We start from the raw sequence: 25,861 nt of genomic DNA on the forward strand, positions 1-25,861 counted from the left end.
GGAGATACTCTTGTCTTTAAGTCATATAGATGGTGTTATCATTAGTTTGTGGACTTTACGCAGGCACCTTAAGACTTTGCGGTTGTTCAGACGAAAAGCCCATTCAGATCTGCTGGACATTGCAGTGTTTCTCCAGAATCAGTTGGACACATAACCCAAAACAAAGTAAAACTAGATTAAACTAAACAAGCGGGTCATGTTTGCTTCCATTATATCGAGCTCTCAAGAAAGGAATGAAAGCGTCTGTTGTTCTATTGCTCTCTTAACACAGAAAAAAATACTCAGAAAAACTGAAAAAAATTACACCGAACAACAGAAAAAATTGCTCAATAAAACAGATTTTTTTTTTATTTGTCAAGTGAATGCAATACGCTTCCGTATAAAAGATTGGCGTTTATGTCAAAAATTTATTTTTAAATAAACACGTGTACCGAATTTTTGTATATATGTTCTTTTTATAAACCAGCATATTTAATTAATAACACATTGTTAATCTTATATAGTAGCAACATATAATACCGTATAAAAATTCATTATGTAGATTTCTAATAATGTACAAATATAATTTCTGCTTATAATATAGACATATATGTTATGTACAAACAGCCATCCCAAAGCCAATTAATATAATATTATCTATATAAATATAAATCACAGACATGCATGTCAAAAATTAAGAAGAAAACATACATAAGCATATATAGGGTTGTTGTATGTATGCTGTTTTCATGAACTTGCACATATAAATAAATATATATTGCTAAAATATATTGTAGCAACATATAATACCATATGAAAATTTATCAGATATTTTTTATATATGTACATACACATATTTTACTGTGGGTATTTCATATATGTTAGAAACTTATATCCTCATATATTCAGAGGATGTATATATGTGATGAAAAAATATATCACCCTATAGGTAACATATATGGCAACTCACTCTTGATATATGGGCATATATGTCATATATTTCTGTATGGGTGACATAAAACTACTTATGTCTTTTTGGTCTCTCCAGGGGATCAGTATTACACGTATGAGTTTTTGCACCAGCCGTCCCATGAGGAGTGCATCAACCTGTCTGAGAGGTCACCGTCCGCACTGTTCAGGCGCTACACTGATGTATACTACAACAACTATGAACGTGTTATCAGCGAGCTCTTCTCTAACAGTGAGTTGTGGTGTTATAGGTCATCTGTATGTGTTTGGGAGGTGGAGGTGGGTGTTGTCATTTGTACAGCTTAATGTTTTTCTTACCTTCTTCAGTGCCTCAGCATCACGACAAACACCACTTCATTGACAAGGACTGGAAGGGCCTCAAGTCTCCACTGGACGCTGCCATGGCTGGCAGAATGTACGTCCCTCCCTGGAGGCCCACACCACGCCGCAACGACGACCAGCCTGACCAGCGGTGGGGTCAACAGCAGGGCCAGCAGTGGAACCAGCAGTACCAGCAGTACGGACAGCAATGGGACCAGCAATACGGACAGCAGTGGGGTCGTAGGAGGCAAAGCCGTTCACCCTTCTGGGGGTCCATGGCTGAGCGGGGCATGAACATGGGCCAGGAGTTCGCACAAAGGGGGATGGAAATGGGTCTGAGGTTGGCAGAGAGGAGGATGGAGATGGAGGAGAGGCTCGGACGAGACTGGGACAGACTGTGGAATCAAGACCGGGACCAGGACAGACGGCGGGATGGTAATCGGCAGAACAACAGAGGGAACTATGATTCAAGAAACGAAAGGTGGCTCTTGGGGTCCATCCAAAGGAGTATGCCCATACAGAGCGTCTACTTCTTTAAAGGAGGTAACACTGCAGGGACCGATTCATTAGCAGTACAGTTTAGGTTAATAATAGTCAAAACATTTTAACGATACAAATGCTTATATAATGATCATTGTTTCATAGGTTTAAAGGGTAAGGTGGTCAAATAAGTAGGAGAAGGTACCCAGGAACATGTGTGAGCTCGTTCAGACAGACTGATGAAAGAAGACCTTTGTTAGATGAGTTACAGATGTCGAGAGCAGACAGGAATTCATTTGACTAATTTTATCAAACATCTCCTGGCGTCGTCCAGCCACAGAAGGCTGATTATAACTAGTTTCACATGCTGTTTACCAGTCCACATGACAAAGAAACAGCTGCCTAAAATCCCCACAGTTCCGCTGCCTGTCATCTTTAAAGGGACAGTTCACTCTTAAGTGAGTGTTGGAGATATCAGCCGTAGAGATGTCTGCTTTCTCTCAAATGTAATGGAACTAGATGGCACTCAGCTTGTGGTGCTCAAGGCGCCAAAAAACTACATTTGAAAAACTCAACAGCAATGTCTCTATCCAGAAATCATGACCCAATTACTCAAGATTATCCACAGGCCTTGTTGAGAGCAGTTTCATGAAGGAACTATTGTATTACTACCGAAGTACACCCGCTAATGATACCAACACCTTGCACCACTGAATTGGCTAATGTCAAGGGGGTTAAAGAGAAGTCATGGCGTCATGTCAAATCATTGGGATGAGTATATATGTTATATGAAAAGTAAAGATATGGGTGAGAATTACAATTCTGCGATTATTAAAAAAGTTCTTAATGAAAGACCTTAAACAAATGCTTTCTATATAAAAACCTTCTGTTGTATATCAGCTGACATCCATTTGAGTGTACCCAAAAAGTTCTGAGTTTTGAGTGCCACAAGCCGAGTGCCACAAGCCGAGTGCCATCTAGTTCCATTATACTCAAGAGAAGGCAGACATCTCTACAGCCAATATCTCCAACACTCAGCAACTCACACCAAAACAATCTAGACTGATAAATAGCACAGGTAAAAGGACAAATACCTATTTTTGATTTTGGGTGGTATTCAGTACTGCTACCTGGTTTATAACTCACCAAAGAAAAAGACAAGAAGTTTTGCTTCACACTAAAAAGACATGCCTGGCACGACCATGAGCTGCTCCACAGAGGGAACATTAATGACTGTCTTCTCTGTTTTCCAGATGCATACTACAGAGTGGACCTCAGGACCAAGAGAGTTGACTACGCCATGCCTCCATACCCCAGATCCATTGCCAAGTACTGGCTCGGCTGTTCAGACACCACTGGGGCAGAGAAGTAGTTTCAGATACTTTAGGTACTTTAATACGCTAATTTGGGGCTAACTTTGTACATTACAGATTAATTTTACCTGAAACAGGCCGTGTTGGCTGTTGAAAGTGTGACACACTTATTCATTGTACTACATAACTGCTCGTCAGCTTTAGCAAACATTGGAGATCAATGAAAGTCCACTCACTGCGGCTCTCCACAGAAGTTGGCCTCAACATGGCCAAAGTTCAACTGGCTGATTTAGGTCATCTCATGTGTTCAAAACATCGGCTGCTCAGTTAAACACAACTATGATGAAAATTTGCTACTGAGACAGAAAGTGGTGTCAGAGCTGACAGCAGTCTGAATTTTAGGCTACGTAACAAAGATTAAACAGCTTATTTTAAACAGGTTTAAGGTTTTATGTTTTACAGATTAATAGCCTCAGTAACTCAGTGATGTTTTCTAAATCATGTATCTACAAATGTTTATTTTCTCCTTATCGATCATCAGCATATATATATATATATATATATATATATATATATATATATATATATAGGGAATAACAAAATATAACACAGGGTTGATAAGACTTTNTATCGATCATCACCATATATATATATATATATATATATATATATATATATATATATATATATATATATATATATATATAGGGAATAACAAAATATAACACAGGGTTGATAAGACTTTTCATCCACCAAGTGGTCGTTACAGTTTGGTACATGGTCGTACAGATTTTCCTGTGAGTAATGCAAAGAGAAATCAACAATGGAGGTTCTACCCAACAGCAGCATCAGATTTTCCCATGAGTAATCTTGGCAACTGTGATGAATTTTAGCAGCTTTGGACAGACGTTTGAACAATGTGCTGATTCTGAGTGAGTCACATTTGATTGCATATTCACAACCTGTCACCATCTTTTCTTGCTTGTATTTTCCTCCATGACAAATAAAAACATCAATGAAAAACAGAGTTTATGATGCTTTACGACTATGATGATGTTTTTTGCAAGAATTTACTCTCCTCTTCCTGGTACAACCCAGATGTCAAAAATTTCCATTCTCTTTATTCTGTGTGTGTGTGTTTATCTCGAGTCGACGCACACACAGGCTCAGATATTACAGTACTTGTATGTATACAATTAATACAACATGCATCACTGAAGGTTATCTTTCAGCCTAAAATATAAATTTACGTGTTACATCTATATTCTATAGAATTTAGGCTAAACATTAAAGTATTTTTTTTTTATCACAAATGCTTTTAAATGTTAATATGCAAGCTGCAGTGGTGCATAACTGTAACAAATAACACCATAATTCAAGAGTTTTCCCTTTGTGCCTGTAACATCGTATCTGCAGAGTAAGAAACACGCACTTGTGTTTGGATCAGACCTGCTGACGTGTTGTCTCTCAGAGGTTAAGAGGATTTAATCATGACGTTCTCATAGCACGGTTCATCACTCGCACTGACCACTGCACCTTCATTGGTGATGACCTCGGTGAGACTCACAGCGTCTCCTGCTGGTCCCACAGTCAAGTAGGTGCCCTCAGTTTTTCCTGCACTGGAGTCGCCACCGTCCACCCGCAGATCTGGCGCAGAGTCAGCTGAATTCACCTCTGGCACGCTCTTCAAAATGGACGACAGAGGCCTTTTTGGCGTGCCGCTCTCTTGTGATGGAGTGTCATTAGCACCAGTCGTGTCAGGGGCGTTGAGAGAAGAATGCTTTCTCCTGATTGGCTTACAAATGCCGACCTCCCCTCCAGTCGGCCCTCCCTGCTCCCACACAGTCGCCCGAGCTCCCAGCTTCCTCCTGGGTGGTTTGGTAATTCCCTCAGCTGATTTAGGCTTGGACCTGCCAGAATCCTGCTCTGTTTTTCTCTGGAGGCTGCCGAGTCGCCGCAGCATAGCCTGAACGGGGCCTTCAGAGCTCGTCTCCGTTTTAGACATGGGCCTACCTGCCTTACCCACCGTCACGTACACTGTGGTGACCTTATTTAAGCCCCCCGCCTGAGCATCAGAGGCAGATGTTGACAGCTGGGTCCCTTTATGAGCAGCTGTGTTGGACATAGTCCGCCTTCGTCCTGATGCCCCAGGGACCTGCAGGGTGGCCCGGGAGGGGGTTCTGTCTACTTCCTGGTCCCCTGCCTCACAGCTTGTTTCCTGATTGTCTGTCTCCTGCGTATCCTCTTCATCTTCCCCCTCCTCGCCCTCAGCTCCATCTTCCTCCCCAGTTCTAGCTGCACCTCCCTGACTTTGGAGGGAGGACAGCTTCAAAACCCCCCAGGGTGACTTTGGTTTGTTGCGTGGGTGTCCTGGGAGAGCGCCAGGGTCCTGAGCTGAGCCACGCCTCTCCTTGGGGCTGAAGCGGGTGCCCTCAGCAAAAGACACAGATGGGCGCTTGGACTTGGCAATGCTGGAGGTGCGAGGGATGTTGAAGGGCGAGGTGATGTCCTCACTGCTGAAGCCGGACGGGTCTAAGAACATGTTACACTTGGAGCTCATTTCCTGGAACTCACCACCTGCCACCGCTGGGATGTCTGCCAAAGAGACAGAAAAGTCAAACGATATAAGAAGACGTGGAGGGGAAGTTTTCAGAGGTAGTTTTGTTCACCACCAAAAGAGGGCAGTGTAAAGTCTGGTGTTCCTACCTTCTCTTGGAGGGACACAGTAGAGCGCCTCTCCCTCCTCCTCATCACTGTCAAAGGAGGAGCCCTCAGTCACCCAGCCAGAAGAAGGAGGCTCAATGAAGCTGTGGTTAAACGTCAGCTCTGGGTCATGGTGAGACACTGTGTGTGTGTGAGACATGACAAATAGATAAAATAATAAAAGATACATACAAGGTTTGTTCTCTTTTAGAATATTTCAGGATTTTAAGAGACACATATAATTTCCAAAGAGCTCAGAGACTTTTCATTTAACATATTCATTTTAATGTAAATACATTTGACACTGACAAGACACTTGGTCACTGTTACCCTGAAAAACAAGTGATTTGAAGTAGTGGAGTTTGTACACAGTCCATGAATTAAATACTGTGTTGTCAGACTGACCAGTGACTCGAGGCAGGCCAGAGGACCAATTAGAAATACAGGGGATGGCAGCACCGATGTTAGCCAGGACACTGTAGACATGATACTTCATGCGAGCTGACAAGCCTCCTTCAGCCACAGTTGCTCTGGAAGACAGAAAGTATATTGGAATAATTTAACACTCATACACAGTGCCACTGATGAATTTGTGTCGATTGTACAGTTGAACCTCACTATTTAAAATCTATGGTGAGTATCTTTCCACGACCTGAAATGTCATCATTGCAGCATTGCCGGTGTTAAAGGTTAATACTATGTAGGATTTTAGACTAATGCAGAAGGAATCTCTCTCCATCATCACTTATGACCCACTAACAGAGTGTGGTGGTGTATTTATTTCCAGAGACTTTGCTGTGTTCTGGATGTTCCTGGGAACAGCGTGCAGGTGAGGTGAACTTGATAACAAGGTAGTGACCAGGGGCCGAATTCGAAACCATTCTGAGAACTCTCAGAGAGCTCCTAACTTAGACTAAAAAAATTTAGTAGCTTAGCTTAGGAGTGATTCAGGAAAGTTCTCAGAGCAGCTCTGAGCAAGGAAGGGACAGAAACTTTTACCTTAGTGAGGAGGTGTCGCTGACCCCCTGTTGCTAGGTATGACACATACTTTTAACAGTTGTGATTGGTTGTCACAGACAGGCCCTTTTGTGAGTCTGCAAGGTGTGGACACCCAGTGGAAATGATATAAACTACGTCACAATATGAGACTGACAGTGTTGTCATTGTTGGTGTGATCACTCTGCTGATGGAGGTTGAGACAGACTTAAGTCATCACTGCTGCACTGTTGCATTTTTCCAGTTTTTCAAATATCTTAGTGATCATTTTGTTTCTGGCATTATAGTGTTAGGTGGGAAATGTGTGCGTATCCCAAATGAGATCGACCGCAAACATTACCCCTGCGCGATCTATTGTGTGGCATTTCATTCACTCACTGTCATCCAGTGTTTGGAGAATATTTCTCCGACCTCTTTTTGTTTCCACCATTTTCTCCTCTGCTTGGGAAACTCCTTAGCCTCTCAAATGTCTCGTCCCTACTCCTAACCGTTTTTCACCTAAGGAGCTAAGCTCGAGAGTGAATAGGGGGTTGAATTTTTACTTTCATAGTATATACCTTTAAGGAGGAATTATGAAGTCATTCCTCTACATTCTGGGTCCTGTTACATAAATAGGGTTCTGTTCTTGTATGAAGATGTAGATAGAGAGGCTTACAGCTTGTCATGGCTCCAAATCCAAATAAAAGCCCTTTGTTTAAACCACTGACAAATCAAAGTTGGCAACGTCTGCCGAGACTAAACTGTCTCCAGTCTAGCTTCAGACAGTCGAGTGGTGTTTGGGCTTCCACAGTATGCTATGTGACATGATATCAACAGTGAAGTGAGGTACAGACCTGTCTTTGCCATCGACAGGACCTCCTCCACAACACAAACAGCAGCAGAGCACAGCGAGGAGCAGCAGGAGCAGAGGAACCAGGACACCAGCTAGTACAGCCGCTCTGCCACCTGAAACACACACACACACCAAGAACATGTGATGCCCTTCATTAACCCATGGACCAGTATACAGGGATGGATGGACTGATGGATGTACGTACTGTTAGGGCAGAAACCAGTGACCGGGTCGCAGTTGACCCCCTGTCCACAGTCACAGGCAGAGGAACAGTTGAGGCCAAACTGCAGGGCGGGGCAGCTGCTGTTACAGCTGGATAAAAAACATAGAGTCATGCAATGACATCACCACCACAGACAGAAAATCCTGTGTGTGAAGACTGAATCATGATCTATTTTAGTGTACAGTGAAAATAAATGTATTGACTGCTGGAACTACCACGCTGCATCACAGAGACGAAAACTAAAAGGGGCCATAATGGAGGTTTTGTGTGTTTAACCTCAAATTGTATATACAGTATCGATACTGCCAAGTATTTTCCAAGGTATACTTTGTTTATTTGCTTAAATTATACGACTGTCTGGGTTTGAAAAGTCCCCTTTCTCAGGTTTCAGAAACCAATTCATGTGAATCTTTTTATGTTTACTGAGTGTTTGATTTTATGAGAACAGTTTATGACTGCAGGGCTGTTTAGAGTTCAACTGTTAAATCACAGAGGCGCTCACAACTGCATTACTAAACAATAGTAATGTAAGTTTGACAAGAATAAAGCAGTAATGTAGTTGTTCATGGGTTAAAACATGCAAAACTTCTAAAAACAAAGTATAGTGTAGCAGCCTAAAGCAATGTTTATCAGGGTCAAATAAAGGCCCTTATCAATCTGTGGACATGACGGCCATTTTCAGGTTCTCATAACACACCAAACTAACTAAAAACAGAGAATGACACAGTCTCAAATGTTACTTTAAGCTCACCTCTCTCCCTGATAGCCTGGCTGACAGACACATCTTCCTGTCACGTGATGGCAGTTACCGTGGAAACAAGGGCTGCACGGGAAGCTGCAGGCGTCTCCAAACGTCCTGTTGGAGCAGGCCTCCTCACACCTGGGCGACAGGGAGCAATGACCAGGGACACAAATGAGCATTTCACAATTGATTTCTAATCCTAAAACTTGATCTCACTACATGTACAACAGTTTTAACTGACAGCCCCACTTTTGTGGATATTGTCCCACACAGATTAGCACTTATGGACGTAGGCAGAAAAAAACATACTTGTCTGTCTTCCAAATTATCCCATAACCTTCACTGTGACTTCAGAGCCACGTGACCAAAAGTGCTTATATATGCCTCTAACATGCATGCCCACCTGGGTCCAGTCCATCCAGGGTCACACCTCCAACACTCTCCAGTTTTTGGGTCACAGGGTTCGTTATTCCTGCAGCTTGAACACTTCTCCTGGCAGCCATCACCATAAGAACCAGACGGGCATGGGCGGCTGCATCGTGTCCCGTTCCAGCCTGGCTCACAGGCATCACAGGCGCCATCAGTGGCAGAGCAGGGTTGGTTGTCTTTACAGTAACCACATCTGAGGACGGGGGACACAAACAGTTAACAGTAAGATACATGTATTTAAACAAACAAACCTATCTCATGGCACGTACCTCATTTTACAGCCGCTGCCGTACTTCCCAGCTTCACAGGGCTGGTTGCAGTAGTCACCATAGTACCCTGGGTGACACACACACTTCCCGTTTGTTGGGTCGCAGCTGCTGTGTGTGAAGTCACAGTTACATCGCCGGTCACAGCTGGGTCCCCACCAGCCTGGTTCACACTCACACACACCGGTACGCTGGTTACATGAGGACAGGTAGCAGTTGCAAGTGACGGGACATTTCAGCCCCCAGTGGCCCCTGTGGCACTGACACCGACCTGTAAGCTGGTCGCAGCCGGGGCCCTTAGACCCCCCGCTGATGCACTGACACGGCTTGGTGCAGGTTGACGTCCACCAGCCTTCGTCGCAGGTGCAGTTTCCGTAGACGGGGTGGCAGCGGCCATGCCGGGCGCACTTGCAGGCGTACTGGCACAGTGGACCCCAGCGGTTGGCGTTGCAGGTGCACTCACCGGTGACGGGGTCACAGCGGCCGTGTGGGTGACACGGACACACCTTGCGACAGTCTGAAGCCCAGAACTCAGGAGGACAGGCTGGTAACAAGCAGACAAACACAGGGAATACATTTAACACTTAAAAGAGAATTAAAAGAATATATGGTGGAACGCGATCAAGCAATACTAACAGCTAATAGATCTGGCTATAAATCAGACTGGCAAATATACTGCAAATTAAGGAATTTTGTAACCAAGTTAAATAAAAAGAAGAAGAAATTATATTATGAAGGAAGGATTAATGAGATTAAAAATGATAGTAAAAACTTTGGAATACATTGAATAATTCGATGGGTAGGAGTACCAAACCAACCCCATCTTTTCTGGAGACGGAAGGAAACTTTCTCACCAAACCAATGGAGATTGCAAACCATCTAAATAATCATTTTAGAAAGAAAATAGATAATTTAAGGCATAATATGAGCAAAATAGATAATGAACAATATTACTTATTAATAAAAGATAAATTATGAGAGATAGAAACTGTAGTTTTAAATTTGATAAAGTAAGTACTAGTAAAGTAGAAAATATATTAAAGAATTGTAAAGACAAACCACCAGGTGTTGACAGCCTTGATGGTAAACTTCTTAAACTAGTGGCAGATTTAATTGCCCCAGTTGTCTGTCACATCATCAACCAAAGTCTGAATGAAAGTGTATGCCCTAAAGAATGGAAGACGGCAAAAATAACACCACTGCCCAAAAACGCAAGATTACCTTTCTCTGGGTCAAATAGCTGGCCCATAATTTTGCTGCCTGTGCTGAGTACTGTGCTACACACGGTTGCTAACGTAGGATTGGACAGTGACTGTTTAAGGGAGAGGCTTAGCGAAGGGTCAATTGCCATTTGGTGACAGTGACGCATGATTTTGTGGTTTAGTATTAAAGGTCCAGTGTGTAGGATTTAGTGGCATCTAGTGGGAAGGTCGCAGCACTCAAACTTCTCCCGTTTGCCAAGCGTTTGGGGAACTACAGTGGTCAACGCTATAAAGCGACTCTCTAGAGCCAGTGTTTGATTTACTGTAGAAACAATATGGCAGACTCCATTGAAGAGGATCTGCTCTGTATGTATATAAACGTCTCCATGTAAGGCAATGAAAACACAAGTCTTATTTTCAAGTGATCACAAACTAATGAAAACATAGATAGAGATGCTCCTAAATCGTACACACTGACTGGACATCTGAGTAAAAGATTTAAATATTGTTTTTTTTCTCCACTAGTTTTACACAAGAAATAACATTTAGTGCCATTTGGCGACAGAGACTCATGTTATTTTGGTGTAGTATTAAAATTCTCTGACTTTAGAAACAGGGATCAACGAGCCACATTGTACAGAAACAGGTCACATTCAATTTACGAGATACATTTACAGGTTTATGAAGACATTTTGCGGCAACATGCCATGTCAGTATCATTATCAGATGACCCTAAACGGCCTCTTTCACACATTAAAACTAAAATATGTGGCGCATTATGAATCAAACTGAAAAAAAAGACACATCAATTCATTGGTGCTACACAGCTCCTGCTTTAATGTGACTCACGTGTTTTACAGTGAGCTCCGAAGAAGCCAGGTGGGCAGCGACACACTCCAGGATACACGCAGATCTCATCCTTCTGGCAGGCCTGCTCACCCTCACAAACAGCTGCACACACACACACACACACACACACACACACACACAGCACACCAGTGAATGGGACACCAGGAAACAAAGTAAAAATGTCGGCATTAAAAGCACAAGTGCAGATCGCTGTTCATGAGAACAGTTAAACTCACGTATGGTGCATTCATCTCCCTCTTGACACCATCCAGTGCAACAGACGGGGGTTGAGGGGTTCCTGAGTTTATAGAAAATAATAAAACACTCAGGAAAAATCAAACACAAACACCTGCAATAACCTGAGAAAATAATTAAAAGGAGAAAATTGAGCCTGTATTCAAACTAAGGAGCTGTCCAGCACGATCCTGTACTCACTGAGAAGGTGGAGCTCCCTGAGAAATACCTTAAGGAACTACAGTGAAAGTAGACTTGTACCTGATATTATAGCAGACGTTTCTCCCAGCAGGATCTAGTTGTTGTGAGGAGGACAGCGAGCAGCAGAGCAGAGCACTCAGAGCTCTGAGGAGAAGCTTCATCTCCACAAAGTCCGAATCCAAACCCGAGTGTCCAAATATCTTTCTCTAACGTCTGTTCCTGACTTTCTACTCAACTCGCTCTCCGTCCAGTCAGAGGGGGCACAATGAGAGGCAGTATCTCTCTCTCTCTGTCCACCCACCACCCTTCCCTCCTTCTTTCTCTCCCGTGAGTCGTCTTGTGGCTCCAGCGCAGCCAGAGAGGTCGAAGCCCCCGGGTTTCCTCTTCCCATTTCCTGGGGAAGTCAGAGCCACTTCCTTCTATTCAGCCAGACACAGAGCTTTTTAAAGATGGTCGAACACTAACATAGAAAACTCGCCGCACACACTGGCAGGGCTCGTACAGACGCAAACACACGCCCCTGATGTCCACCTTGTTCCCAGAATCTATTGTTGACGGTCTTCCAGGAGATGATGAAGAACGCCTTCGTACTCCTTATAAGTCAGTACAAAGACGACCACGTGATCACTGTGAGTTTTCATTCAAGAGCAGCAACATTTGCCACTTTTGAATCAAGTCTTGTGTCTTTTGTTCTTGAATTATGGGGAAAAATGAGATCAGTTCAATATTCATTTGTGTTTAATGGACTTTTATTGAATCTTGAAATCCCAATTTCACAGAAGATCCACATTTTGAATTGTTTGTATCACATGTCATCAATAAAATTCACTCACATGGCAACTGACATCTTAAATCTGTACTGTCAGAACTAATAACATGCTTATAAAAATAAACTGCAAACAGTATTTTAGAAAACATGATCTGATTGGAAGGTTGTACATTGTCTCTCAACAAATACATCACTGGTCTGTCATTGTCTGTGTAGAGTTGAGGTCAGACATTTAGAGGGGACAGAGGGATCAGACTTTATGGTAGAGCTTTGGTTCTCTGCCCAAACCAGACTGGGCCCGACCTGAACCTGCCGTAATTTCTCATCATTCACCCGGGTTTGAACCAGGTCGGGTTCTCGCCAATCTCCCGGTGTTAGAATGTTGTATTTTCACATGATTAACTTTCACTGTGCTTGGCGCTCTGCTGCTCTGTCTCCAGAGTTCGCTCTGCAGCTCCAAGAGTGTGGTGTTCTGACAGAACGGTATATTCCAACAGCAACCCAAATTTATTGGTCCAGTTTGTGCCAGAGTGCACTCTGGTGCTCGGAGTGGCTATTTCCATCCTGTGACACAAATGTCCATGCTACACTAAAAAGACTTATGTTGACTTTATCTTATAATAAATAATTCAATATATATATATATATATATATATATATTTATATATATTTTTTTTTAATTTTACCATGGAAATCCAGGTTTTAAAACCTGCCGTGGTTCAGGCTTGGGTCAGGTTTGGACAGGTAGGTCGGGCCTGATTTTTTGGGCCTGATCGAAGCTCTACTTTATTGCAACTTTTCAGCCAATAGTTGTGGGAACCAAAAATAAAAAATGCCAGTTCTCATCTCTGTAAGAAAGCTCATAGCTTCCTTTTTAAAAAAGCAGTGTGTAGGATTGAGGGGGGATCTATTGACAGAAACTGAAGACAGTATTACTTATGTTTTCAATAGTGTATGATTACCTGAAACAAAAACTTATTGTGTTTTCGTTAGCTTAAAATGAGCGTTTCATATATACATAAGGAGCGGGTCCTCTTCCATGAGGTCTGCAATGTTGCTGCAGTAGCCTAGAACAGATAAATTACTGGCTCTGGCTCTAGAGAGGACCTTTCATATTTTTGCCATACCTGAAGGCCACCAAGGAGTGAGTGGAGGAGGTGCAATCTGCAGCCCCACCTTCAAGATGCCACTAAATCCTACACACTGCTCCTTTAACGTAAAGCAACCAATCACCAGAGCCTGGCACACTAGCCTGAATACATGTGCTCACACACATATACACATTTATGGCACAAGCAACAAACACAATCCGGCCAAAGGCTTCGACTCAATGTCTAAAATTAAGAAAATATATTTTTAACAATATAAGCAGGTGAGTTAAGGCTCAAGGGGTTAAAATGCACTCACTGCTGGAAGAGACTGGTAGTATGACTGCGACGTTCTTTTCCTGTCCTTGAGAATAAAAGTGCTTTAAATTATTAAAAATACACGAGTGAACACATGGCTTAAAAATTCCCCTAGTGAGGTAAAAGTTACATCATACATCTCTGGTAAAAGCTTGATTGTTAAAATGAACCAGCGCCCTCTTGTGGCACAGAGATGAACTCATATATATTCTGTTCTCATTACCAGAGGGAAGAGTTTCACCTAAGAAATTTAGCTTTGTAATGTCTTTGGTTTCTGTTAAAAAATTTTGAGGATCTGTATAAATATCTGCTTAATAAAATGTTTTTCCACGATGAAGGATCAGATGATCTCTTTTGCAGTGAGTTAAAAAGTATCCCTCTTAATACTGCGGTACACTGTACCATTTATACTGTAGTACTAATATTCTGTATGTATTTATTCCTCACTTCTGTTAAAATAATAAGGGGATTTAGGGCAAGAGATACAAAAGATACATAGTGCTTTTGTGTTATATACACTGGGGCTGAGTCCCAAATGTCCTCGTAATCACCTTCCAAAGCCAAAACCACATATTCCACTAAATCATGAGGGAGAGGTTGCGACTGAGGGAAGAAGGGCGTCTCACAGTGTGAACTCCATGATACTGTGGTGAGTACCAGGCTCAAGGGGACGGTCGCTGCCCCGTCTCATCAGCTGCCTCTGAGTCTCCGATGATTTCCCAGCTGGAGGCGGAGTTGCTCATGTGGGTGGGGCTCCGGCCGCTGCCCGACCGTGTCAGGAAGCCAAAGCTGTAGACGACAGAGTAGAAAAGACAGGCCCGAGGTCAGATCTGCAGCCAGGGATTACAGCTAAATATAGTCTAGGATTGACTAAATTCTCAGGACAGTGACAGCGGCAGCAGAGACAGAGGGAGATGAAACAGATGCTTTATTCTCATATTACATTTATAGAGAGCTATAGTGCAAAGTGCTTCAGTTGTTACAATTAAAATGACCATTCTTCTTCATCAATGCTCTCTACTTGTTTCTTTTTGGAGACTCTAGGCTAAAAAATATATTCTTTTATGTTTCTTATTGAATTGTAGATCATCAGTAGCAGAGGTGGCAATGCTGTATGCAAAATAGATACATTAGACCGGTTGTCTAATAAAGCTAAGAAGCTCCCTGACACGTCTTGACCAGCTGTATGCTCAGTTCATGCCAGACAGGAGTCGTCAAACACATTCTCCACTTAATCAAATACTCAGTCAAGAGGCTTTCCCAGTACGTTCCCAAAGTCGCTGGGTAAATAAGATTTCCTTAGCTCCTCGTAGTTCACAGTCTATTCTTCAAAGCAGGTAAACATCCTCTATCTCAACACGAACATGAGTAACATGCCCACTTAAAATCTGTTCTGTCGATTTGCTGAGTTACTACCTGTTGAATACACTCTACATTTTGTTTATAAAAGCCTGTAAGACCTTATATTACTCCTAAATAAGGCATCATACTTCAGTTGGTTCACGTCTATCTCAGGACACGTGTCACGTGTTTGACATTTCTCTCTCTCCCTCCCATGCTTCAAGCAAATGGGATTAGGAAAATCCTGAGCTTTTCTGTCAGGACAAATATTAGTCTGATCTCTGTGTTGTACCGTGAGAACACAAATACCAGAAAAACTGTACACATCTACTGGCCTAAATAAAAACAGTCTCTTCTTTGGACATATTACTAAAGAGAAGCACAGTATCACACATACATTATATCAGGGTCCAGCATGCCAGTCACTGGAGCCATGAGGAACACAGACCTTTATACAGTTTAGGACTGAAACGAATGTCTTTTCTTTTTTCAAAGCTCAAAGCTATTTATTGGGCCTTTTTATTGACGCTTCAAATGTCTGCCATCATATTTTATGATTGACCTAAAAAATGCCCTTGAATAAAATCCTCAATTTGATCAAAGTGATTCATCAGATTAAATGAGTTAGTCTTTTTAATCAAATCAACTCTCTGTGATGAATAAATGCAACTTATGGTGCTATTAGATAGAAGAAATATAGATGAAAGAAGAATATTTCATTGGATAAAAACATGCTGTGAATTTCGGAAATTATTACATCTATCCTTTTTTAAATTAACTTTGACTTTGGGACTTCACAACTCTCTGGAGTTACTGGAAATGTTTCGATCACACAAGTCAGACACAACCCTGAACAGCCACCACTGGAATCTAATTTTAATTATCTAATTATAGTATAATATTAATAATATTAGTGTAACTCGATTTTAATCTGCAACTGTGCAGAAATAACGGGCTAAACAGAATGAATAGAAATGAAAGAAAAAAAAACTGAGCAGTATTCCAATGTTGATTTAGAATTACAAGGTCAATGTTATGAATTAAGCTTCAAAGCTCCGACGTCTTGGGTACAGCCCTGATTACAAACACTGTAGTAAAAGGAAGGAGGATACATCACTTGACACATCTGCTAAAGTCAGAGGAAACACAAACAGCTCATGACCTTATGCAGACCTCAGATCACCTCAGTCACTTTTCCTTTTAAAAAAAAAAAAAAAATCAACACCGTAAAGCACTGCATGCGAGGAAATTAACTTGTGTTTTTCAGAGAAAGCACGCAGGAACAGGTGCTGAGTAAAAATACCAAACCCCACTAACATAAGCCTAAATGAGGGCATCGTTTCTGCAGACTGGCACTGTGGTTTCAAATCCGAGCGATGCAGCGTCGCATTGTAGGTCGAAGATATACTCACAGGTTTCGTATGCGTGACTCAGCTGGTTTGTCAGTTCCGTCAACTTCAGTCCCGTCTACTTCTGTCTGTCCAAACAGAGAGCTCCTCTCCTCCTCGTCACTGGCAAGAAAACAACCGTTAAAAAACTGTCAACAGGCCCATTTTTTCTGCATATGATTGTGTGTGTTGGCTGTGTTTAAAACAGACCTGCTGCTGCATTCGTTCACAGGAATCCCGAGCATCTTTGCCTTAATGAGCTTTCTCCTTTTACTGATGGCGGAGCGGACGGCTTCTAATAGGAAACCTGGACACCTCTCCTCACTTAGGATCTCCCTGCAGAAACACAATCATTTTTATTTACATGTAGAATCCCCAGGAAACTATATCACCCGCAACAGTCAATGCATCTGCATTTAAACTGACCTAATTTGCAAACAAGACATGTCTGCAGATACAGTCAGTACACCCACCTCTGATAGTAGTTGAGCTCCTCCTGCACCAGGAAGAGGTTAGTTTTGAGCTCGTTCCTCTCGAAAATGATGTCACGCACCTCCTTCTTGGTGAAACACGGCTGATCTGGATCCTTCTGGTCGACTGTCGACTTTTTCTTGGACACAAGAGCTGTTTGACTTGAACTGAACTGATGGGAGAACAGAGAGACGTCAGGTCATACTGACTACAAAACTACCTATAACTGAGCTCATTAGACGAAGAAAGGTATGCTGAGAGTCTGTTTTGGTTGGAGTAGGCCTGAAAGCAGCTGTTATTTTATCAGTAGCACAACCTTAAAATTCACTTTTTAAATCTTCAAATCTTGTCCAATTTAATACCATAAATAAATGTAAAAGCATCTCTGAATTCCTGAAGCAAACACACTTTAATAATGTAAAACAAAGGAAACATAAATGAAGTATATGTAAGAGTCATGCATACAGGGCCGTTGCTGTTGGTTCTGTCCAGCTGTGTTTGGAGGATTTCTATCTCTTTGCTTTTCTCCTTCAGGTCGGCCTCCATGTCGGCCTTCCTCTCCACTGTGCTCTTCAGCTGGGTCTGCAGCACGTTCTGCTTGTGTCGCAGCTCCGCATTCATCTTCATGAAGCGCTCTAGCTGCTCCTGGAGCTGCACACGCACACACACACACACACACACACACACACACACACACAAGAAGTATAATTTAGGCCCAATCCCATTTCTACCCCTTAAATCTTCCACTTGGTATTGAGTGCCCTCGTTTGCGAGATAACCCTTGATGAGGGAAGTAAGAAACATTAGGGTAGAGATCTTTCCCTAAGAAATGAGACACCACTTCATGCAAATCACCGTGGCCGACACGCAGGCATACTGTATGTCACGCGTAGTAGTGACGCAAGATACCGGTAGTCATTCAGGTTTGAAAATGCCGGCTCCAGCGCTTGTGCTGTGGTGTGTGCTATATTTATTTTTCTCCGTCTGATGAATCAACGGAGAAGAAATGCTGAAAACAGGAGGCGCCTACAACGTCTGCTAGTTCTGATCCATTTTGTTTCGGTTAGTCCATTTGTTTAAATATTTCGACGCTGTGTTCAACCGAGTTGCTGATGAGTTTACGATAGTCCAACCATCTGTTGTTTGTATAGCCTACCTTCCGATCGTACAGTAACAAATTGTTTTCCAAAACTTGCTGAAGTTGCTGACTTCGCAAGGTGTTCTGGGAAATTTCATCTTCCACTTCGTTGTAAGTGTGGGTCGGGGCTCCCTTGGAATCTAGGGCAGGTTTTGAGCATTGTAAACCACTTCCACTACCTCAGTTCTGTTTTGGGACACCACTAGCCTAAACGTGAACACGCACAACCAAGTGCAAGTGGGTATTTCTAGGGGAAGTGTGGGTATTGGGACAGGCCCTTAATCATGAGCTACAGCAAGTATAAATATGGAAGAGGTTTAAAATCAAACAGACAGTTTCAGATTTCCCACCAGGTATAAATTTAATTGAACGCAAAACAAGTCAGGGTTGAACCAAAGAGACAATCCATCTGCATCTGGCTAATGATAGTAGCAGCAGAAGAGTGGGGGTGAAAATGTGTCCATGCATGGGATTTGGACCAAGAGTCTGGGGGAAGGCAAGGGCAAAGAATGAAACCACACAAGTGTAGCATTCATTTTAAGGATGGAAAAATCCCAGGCATCCATCTGAGCAAACAGAGAAACTAGTTCAGTTGACCATGAGCTGTTTTTTTTTTCAGACTCAAGTCAACTGACTGGAGGCAAAAAGCAAAGCATTAACAAACACACACACCCTGTTATGGTGACTATTTAAATCATGTGGTATACATGTCTTAACACACATACAGACACGTGCAAACACGCACATAAGAACCCACATACACACACACACACACACACACACACACAGAGTGGCAGTGTGGGGGTGAAAACTCTTCCCAGACTTGTGTTAAGTGCAGCTTAATCCTCAGCCAGTAACTATGTGGATAATCGCTGCACTCTTCCCTCTTTCCCAGTCACACTTTCTGTCTTCCTGTGCGCTTATTGGTGTGGTTTATATGATGTAACTTCTGATGAGCTGATCTTTTGATGCTCCCTGTGATACCTGATTGTGTAGTGTGTGTGCAAATAGTAAAAAACTTCCGATCTTATTGTGACACAAATATAATAAACACTTGTTTCTATGAGAAAAGCCAGCATGCCTTAAGGAAACTGACCTTTGTATCCACAGCCATAAATATTATAATCCTGTTTGTGTGTCCAACTGTTATGCGTGTCATGCCTTCCAGTAACAATGACAGCTTGCTGTGTGTGAATGTGTAACTTTGAATGACAGTGTGTCAGCGTGTATACACAAAAGAATAGTCATAAACGTTTTGTCTCCTTACCGCCTCTGCCTCTTTGGAAATGGTGGTTATCTCCTGGGCTTTGGCTCTTAGCTCGTCTCTCTGCTTGTCCACCACCCCCTTAAGCTTCAGCATCACCTCTCGCTCCTGCCGCTGGACTCGGTCTACACACACATAAACAGACGTTGTAGGTCAAGAAAACAGTGGCCCTAGACACATGTCCTTTTTGTGAAACCGTTTTCTGTCCCTCTTTGAAGAGATTAGTACACTTCAGGCTATGTTTCTTGGTACACTGTTACATTACAGATCATCAATTGATGACAATTTTCAGGTATGGAATATGCTGTGTCATGCTGTTACATTATATACCTGATGATGCCGAGGAGGCATCCTGATCAGATGCCCGAACCACCTCAACTGACCCCTTTCAACACACAGGAGCAGCGGCTCTACTCGAGCTCCCTCCGGATGTCCGAGCTCCTCACCCTATCTCTAAGGCTGAGCCCAGTCACCCCACTGAGGAAACTCATTTCGGCCGCTTGTATCCAGCTCACGCTCCAGGCTACCCTCACTCGTGAACAAGACCCCGAGTGAGTTTAATTTTAGTGCCAAATACAAAAGACATTTGGAAAGTGCCAGTAAATTAAAATAATCTGCAAAACTCGCTGTGAACAATTTTGATAGGAAACATTTTTTCACCAAAAGGCGAAACAGTTCACTAAGAGGTCTGTGGATTATCTAGAGTGACTGAGACACTGTGTTCAGAAAGACATTTTACTGTTGAGTTTATGATACATTTCTTTCATGTCTACACATCGCAAATAACATTCCATCCACCTCTATTGTACTGGAGTGAAGGGAGGAATCTATGATGTAGATATCTCACAACCCGGGCAAATGAAACCAAAGCTGTCACACAGATAGATAGCATTCATGGCAAGATGTTTTTTGTTTGTTTTAGGACTGACCTCGTAGACATCCTGCCACTGCATGAAAAACAGGTGTGTCTTTTAAACCCCATACTACAGTCCCTTAAAATTAAAATGTACATAAATTGAAATAATAGTCTGCACAACTGACCCCATGTCAGCTGAGTGAGGCTGGGAGTCAGCAGTCACATTCATCACACAAAATTAATGATCACAGTCATCTGCCACATGGCCTCCTGTAAAATAAATCACCTAAGTATTAAGAGATCATGTTTTTTCCTGTCAGTACAAAAAAACAGCAGAGCAACTCCACCCTCTGACTCACACTACTGTGGTATGTTATCTGCACGCTGAAAATAATCAGCAAATACAAAAGATGAAAAGGTGATGTCTTTTCATTTCACCTTGCCAATTATTAAAATAAAACCGATGAAGATATCAAATGTAATATATGTGCACCAACATGTAATTATTCAGTCAGTTAGCATTGCATTTACATTTTTGTCTTTATGTTTGCAGGGTAAGAACAGCCCTCCTCCTCCTCCTTCCTGTGACAACTTCTGCTGCTTTACCTCACAAAATAACTGCACTATAAACACTGCAACGACCTGTTTGACTGCTTTCAGCCTCAGTGCCTGTGACTCTTCACCCAATGCTTTGAATACGCACAGTAATGATGGGGGAGAATTTTCATGGAGCGTACGGTTTCAAACATTTGCATTCTTAGACTCGACTTAGAAAACTACGTAACCAAATGGCCTCAAGGTTGATTTGCTTGTTTAGATACAGTAAGAGCTAATGGCAGCCTTGGATGAATCTTAGTGTTCTAGGGATGGTAGGGCACTAGCACCAAATCCAGATCAAATTCTCAAGCAATGAAGTGTAAAGCATGCTAGATTGTTTTTGTGACATTTGGGGATTGACACATTTCCAGTTTCAATTGTCCACTGAGCTCTGACAGATGTTAAAAATCCCCATGATTACCTCAGGCTTTATAAAAAGTTAGTGTGGTAGGGACTCTACTGTAGAAAAGTTAAAGTATTTTGTAACTGACTTTGGGAAGTAATTTAACAAACAGCCCAGATTTCAAAAACCCACAGCACATTGTACATTTAACTTTAAGATCTTGGGACATACCCTCCTGTGCATGGCTGCCCCTCAGCCTGCTCTGCAGCTCCTCCCTGTCCTCCTGGAGCTGCTGCACCTGGGCCTGCAGCTCCTCACACCTCTTCCTCCACTGCTGCTCCTTCTGCTGCAGCTCCTGCTTGAGGGGAGAGGAGACAGGCTGTAAAACAATAATAAGGCCTGATGTAATAGCCCTGGGTGCTGATAAAATCTCTCGAGCATGTAGGAATTTGGCGTCTGCAAATTAGGCTGTGTCCAAGCGGGTGTGTCATTTTGTTGTTAAACCATTACAGATATTTAGTTGATATGTTTCCAACAAATCTCAACGGCAAACTCTGACTTCTGAGAACCACACCTTGTCATTTACTTTCTCAGCCATGATAATGACACTGTCTTGTCTACAGTGCACTTATAGTACAGATTACAGTGTAAAGGGTTAGACATGCTGATGGATGAGTGTAAACAAAAGAGATTTCATATGATGGAGAACTGGCGACAATGCACTGTAGGTTAACGGCATAAAACAAATACTTTGTACTTTATATTGCAAGATTGGTTGTCAGACAGTCTCACAACAATGCCACTATCTGGTGTGTTATGAGACCTAACACACACAGTACAATGGCAGGCTCCTGCTGTGGAAGTACAGTACAAACTTCCCTTTGGCTGCACTGTAACATTACTTGTGTCACGGCAGCATTTCACTGTTCCCCATGTACTTGTTCAAACTGCAGTTCACACTTTATAACACTGTAGCATGACTTGTTTGCAACATAACTAAAGTCAAGTATTTAAGTAGCAATATGCACCTAATATTTGCAGTTTTAGAGCACTGGTATTTGCATAGCTTGTGTTTATTTTGTGACACATTATACTTGTATGTTTATTTACTTTGCAGAATGAGGTTTCACATATTCGGCTATGTGGAACAGGCACATAGCTGGATTAACCGGCTTTGGAGGATGTGGGCAAAATTGAGCTACTGAGGCCTTGTTAACTCCTGATGTGACACTTTAGAGTGCATATTCCCAGTTCAAGTATTTGTTAATTAAATTTCCACAAACCACTTACAGTACCCAGTGGCCCACTTTGCACTGTTGGTAGGGGTAGGGTAAAAAATCTGTTACATATAGTATTACAATATTTTGCGTGGGAATATATTCTATTTATACTGATATGTAGAAAACGCATATAATTTTGTTTTAGATAGCTATTGACTATTTTAAAAAATAAAAATGGAAATGACGCAGATGGGTTTGCCTTTTTGAGGACATATACAGGAAATGGCACACTTTTTAAATTAGTTATATTCTCTTTTTATATTAACTTTATCTTCGAATACAGATATATTTCCAAGGTGGTAATCTTGCCCGCCCTCTCTATAGAGTGCCGAAGTCACGCCCCTTCCGGTAGAGCTCATGGGACCTTAGATCGGAAAAAATATGAATGGCAGTGAATGGAGAGAGCAATATTATCTTTTGTTCCCGTTTGAGTTGCGACATGAAATCTAAATATGTTGTTAATGAATTTAAAACATAAATTTTAAGCTCAAGAAAGTCATACTTTGTGGTAAAACTGTTGAGATATAAGCTTTGTAATGAGAAAGACTCAAGAGTACACAGGAGGAGGTCACGTATGTGACGTCATAGCTTTCGCTCGCTTCCTGCCATCCTGCAGCTTGGCCTCCTGGCTGAAATTCCACTGTTTTATGATTAATCGATTTATGATTGAAGATGTCTGTGTGTTTTGTTCCAGGTTGCAGTCACTCCAAGCTGCTGGAAGCGAGCGAAAGCTATGACGTCACATACGCGACCGCCTCCTGTGTAGTTTTTCAAATTACGTTTTTTTCAAAAGCTTATATCTCAACAGTTTTACCACAAAGTATGACTTTCTTGACCTTAAAATGTATGTTTTAAATTCATTAACGACATATTTGGATTTCATGTCACAACACAAACGGGACCAAAAGATAATATTTCTCTCCTCATTCACTGCCATTCATATTTTTTCCGATCTAAGGTCCCATGAGCTTCACCGGAAGGGGCGTGACTTCGGCACTCTATGGGCTCCTCCACCAAAGGGGCCCCAGTGCAAATGCACTGCCTGCACTGTCTATATTTACGCCCCTGATACTACTTTACATAGCTAGCTAGATTCTTTTTAGCTAGCTTACGTAATTGCTAACATTAGTTACACTGCTCACAGCTAAAATAAAGCTAGCTAAAATTGCTGCTGTGTCGCATTAACGGTATTTAGCTACACATAGACATTTTACATATTAATATTAACTTATACAGGTTAACAAAAAAATGTAAACTTTGTTAACAATGTTAGCCGTTCGATTAGCTACAACACCGCGTTAGCCTAATAACTGTCATGCTGCGGTTGCCTTGACAACACATGGCGGGTGGCAGTGCTGGTATTTCAGGGTATGCTTATGTTTTGGCTACATTTGGGAGGCGTCAACCATGTACTGTAGCTGTTGGCTCCTCTGCTCCAGTTGATTATTCTGCATTCACATAAAAGCACGACTAAGTTAGTCTGCTTTAACTTCGATAGTAACACCATGTGAATGTGTAATATGCTAACGTTACCTTACGTAAGTAAATGTCTGACAGTATATTTTCCCTAGTAGGCAGCATTGCTAATTAGCTAGCTAGCTTCTTTTTAGCTAACTAACTTAGTTGCTAACATTAGTTACAATGCTCATAATCCTACCAAAGCTAGTTTAAATTACTTTTATGTCATATTGACGTTATGTAGCTAAACATAGACATTTTGCATACTGTTATTAACTTATACACGTAAGAAAAAACATTAAACGTTGTAAAAAAAATTATATTTCCCCAGTGTTAGCCGTTCAGTTAGCTACAACACCGCATTAGCCTATTAACTGTCATGCTGCGGTTGCCCTGACAACACATGGCAGTTGGCAGTGCTGGTATTTCAGGTTAACGTTAGCGGGTTAATACAGTTAGCCATGAGTCACAGCAAGGCACAGTAACGTTAATACTGTTTGTATTTTTGACAACGCCAGGCCCAGACATAAATACAAAATACACAAAATATAAAACAGCTCCATATGAGCCTTCAGTATCTTTAATGTTAATGTTATGGCTACATTTGGGAGGCGTCCGCCATGTACTGTAGCTGCCTGTCAACTAGCTAGTCTGCTTTTGGTCACGACACACAGTTCGTTACTGTCTGGTGGTTACAGGTTGTTTACAAAACCCCGGGAGGATTAAAACACTCCTACGTCTCTCACCCGTATTTCATGTTTCTCGTTGCCCTCCTCGCTGTCTTTCCCTCCACGTTTCTTCTGCTGCTGTAGCTGTATGGTCTCAAAGGTTTTGAGCAGCTCCTCTTCCCTCAGTCTGTGAGCATGGTTCCTCGACGCGAAGCTCTCCAACAGCTCCAACACTTTAACTATCTTCGGCACCAGCCCCACGACGCTGTCTTTGCCACAGCCGTCGATAAGTTTCTCCACCTCGGTGCCGATCTGTTTGGCTATCTCATACACATCGTCCACGGTTAGAGCTGAGAAGGTCCTGTGAAAACAGCCCTCCGTGTTTTTGGTGTCCGTGTGTGCTTCAGGTGCCTCCATGTCTCGAGTCCCGCCAACTCACTTCACATGCTCTTCTTTATCTGCTATCGAAACCAACAGTGGCTTGTCAGCGCGACATGACAGCCAGCCGTAAAACAAGAGGGCTATAAATGTGAAAGCAATACAACAGTGCAGGTGTGAAGTTTAAAGTGCGCACATTGTTGATCCCACGCTGCAGACACGCCTGGACTTGACTTACTCCTCTTCCAACACGTCATGCATCTCTAATGTTTGCTCAAATGAACACAGCCTACCAAAAAAAATGCAAGAACATCGAGTACTCCGCTGTGAACTATAATACAAGGCTGGACAGTTCAGCACAGTGATCCAGCAGCCTACTTGCTGCAGGATCCTCCTACTTTTCTGACCAATGTAATTCGAGTACACACACACACACACAACATGCAGAGACTCGCCTGCCAGGTCGAGCATACTGATGCATGCACCAGAGCGTGAACATTGAATTTCCTCTGCAGGTCTGCAATCAGAAATGCTGACCTATAACTGTCCAATACATGTCAATCGCGTAACTAAAATTAAAACTTATGAAGGCATAAAAGTACGTTATAACTTCAGTGTATCAGACTTTAAAGCAGCAAAGAGAATATCCTTTAATATCAGACACTGTTTACCAGATCTTAATGCCAAAATTGCTGACGTGTGCTTGAGCACTTCACTGAAACAAAACCAAGCTGAGTGCTTCACTACAGGCAGTGTTGATGTCTG

General features: G+C 42.2%; 3 protein-coding genes across 5 annotated transcripts in view; 1 reads left to right on the plus strand and 2 right to left on the minus strand.

The window, feature by feature from the left end:
• Positions 1-3,651, plus strand: part of vtna (vitronectin a) — a 9,315-nt gene extending 5,664 nt beyond the window's left edge. The window contains exons 6-9 of one of the 2 annotated variants that reach the window (XM_050068741.1): positions 1,028-1,180; positions 1,276-1,442; positions 1,494-1,812; positions 3,003-3,651. In XM_050068741.1, coding sequence (XP_049924698.1) covers positions 1,028-1,180; positions 1,276-1,442; positions 1,494-1,812; positions 3,003-3,121 — 758 coding nt within the window. In that variant the 3' untranslated portion in view covers positions 3,122-3,651. Of the gene's footprint in view, positions 1-1,027; positions 1,181-1,275; positions 1,813-3,002 lie in introns of both variants that reach the window. The other variant, XM_050068733.1, reaches the window with a different exon arrangement.
• Positions 3,652-3,704: 53 nt separating this feature from the next.
• Positions 3,705-12,068, minus strand: scarf1 (scavenger receptor class F, member 1). Its single transcript, XM_050068753.1, has 11 exons — positions 11,800-12,068; positions 11,541-11,602; positions 11,305-11,406; positions 9,257-9,797; positions 8,962-9,180; positions 8,568-8,696; positions 7,799-7,905; positions 7,595-7,706; positions 6,171-6,295; positions 5,769-5,906; positions 3,705-5,657 (listed from the first exon to the last, which is right to left on the minus strand). Exons 1-11 carry the CDS (start codon positions 11,898-11,900, stop codon positions 4,537-4,539), a joined length of 2,757 nt encoding a protein of 918 aa, XP_049924710.1. The 5' UTR covers positions 11,901-12,068; the 3' UTR covers positions 3,705-4,536.
• A 402-nt stretch (positions 12,069-12,470) lies between these two features.
• rilp (Rab interacting lysosomal protein) lies at positions 12,471-25,452 on the minus strand. Of its 2 annotated transcripts, none has more exons than XM_050070775.1 (8): positions 24,797-25,452; positions 21,544-21,667; positions 19,520-19,641; positions 17,580-17,765; positions 17,117-17,286; positions 16,854-16,979; positions 16,668-16,766; positions 12,471-14,703 (listed from the first exon to the last, which is right to left on the minus strand). In XM_050070775.1, exons 1-8 carry the CDS (start codon positions 25,133-25,135, stop codon positions 14,577-14,579), a joined length of 1,293 nt encoding a protein of 430 aa, XP_049926732.1. In that variant the 5' UTR covers positions 25,136-25,452; the 3' UTR covers positions 12,471-14,576. The 2 variants fall into 2 exon arrangements, with proteins under 2 accessions (XP_049926732.1, XP_049926724.1); XM_050070767.1 differs by having other exon boundaries at positions 21,544-21,670.
• Positions 25,453-25,861: the final 409 nt, after the last annotated feature.

Source organism: Epinephelus moara, chromosome 2 (genome assembly GCF_006386435.1).
Source record: "Epinephelus moara isolate mb chromosome 2, YSFRI_EMoa_1.0, whole genome shotgun sequence".
Classification (NCBI taxonomy): domain Eukaryota; kingdom Metazoa; phylum Chordata; class Actinopteri; order Perciformes; family Serranidae; genus Epinephelus; species Epinephelus moara.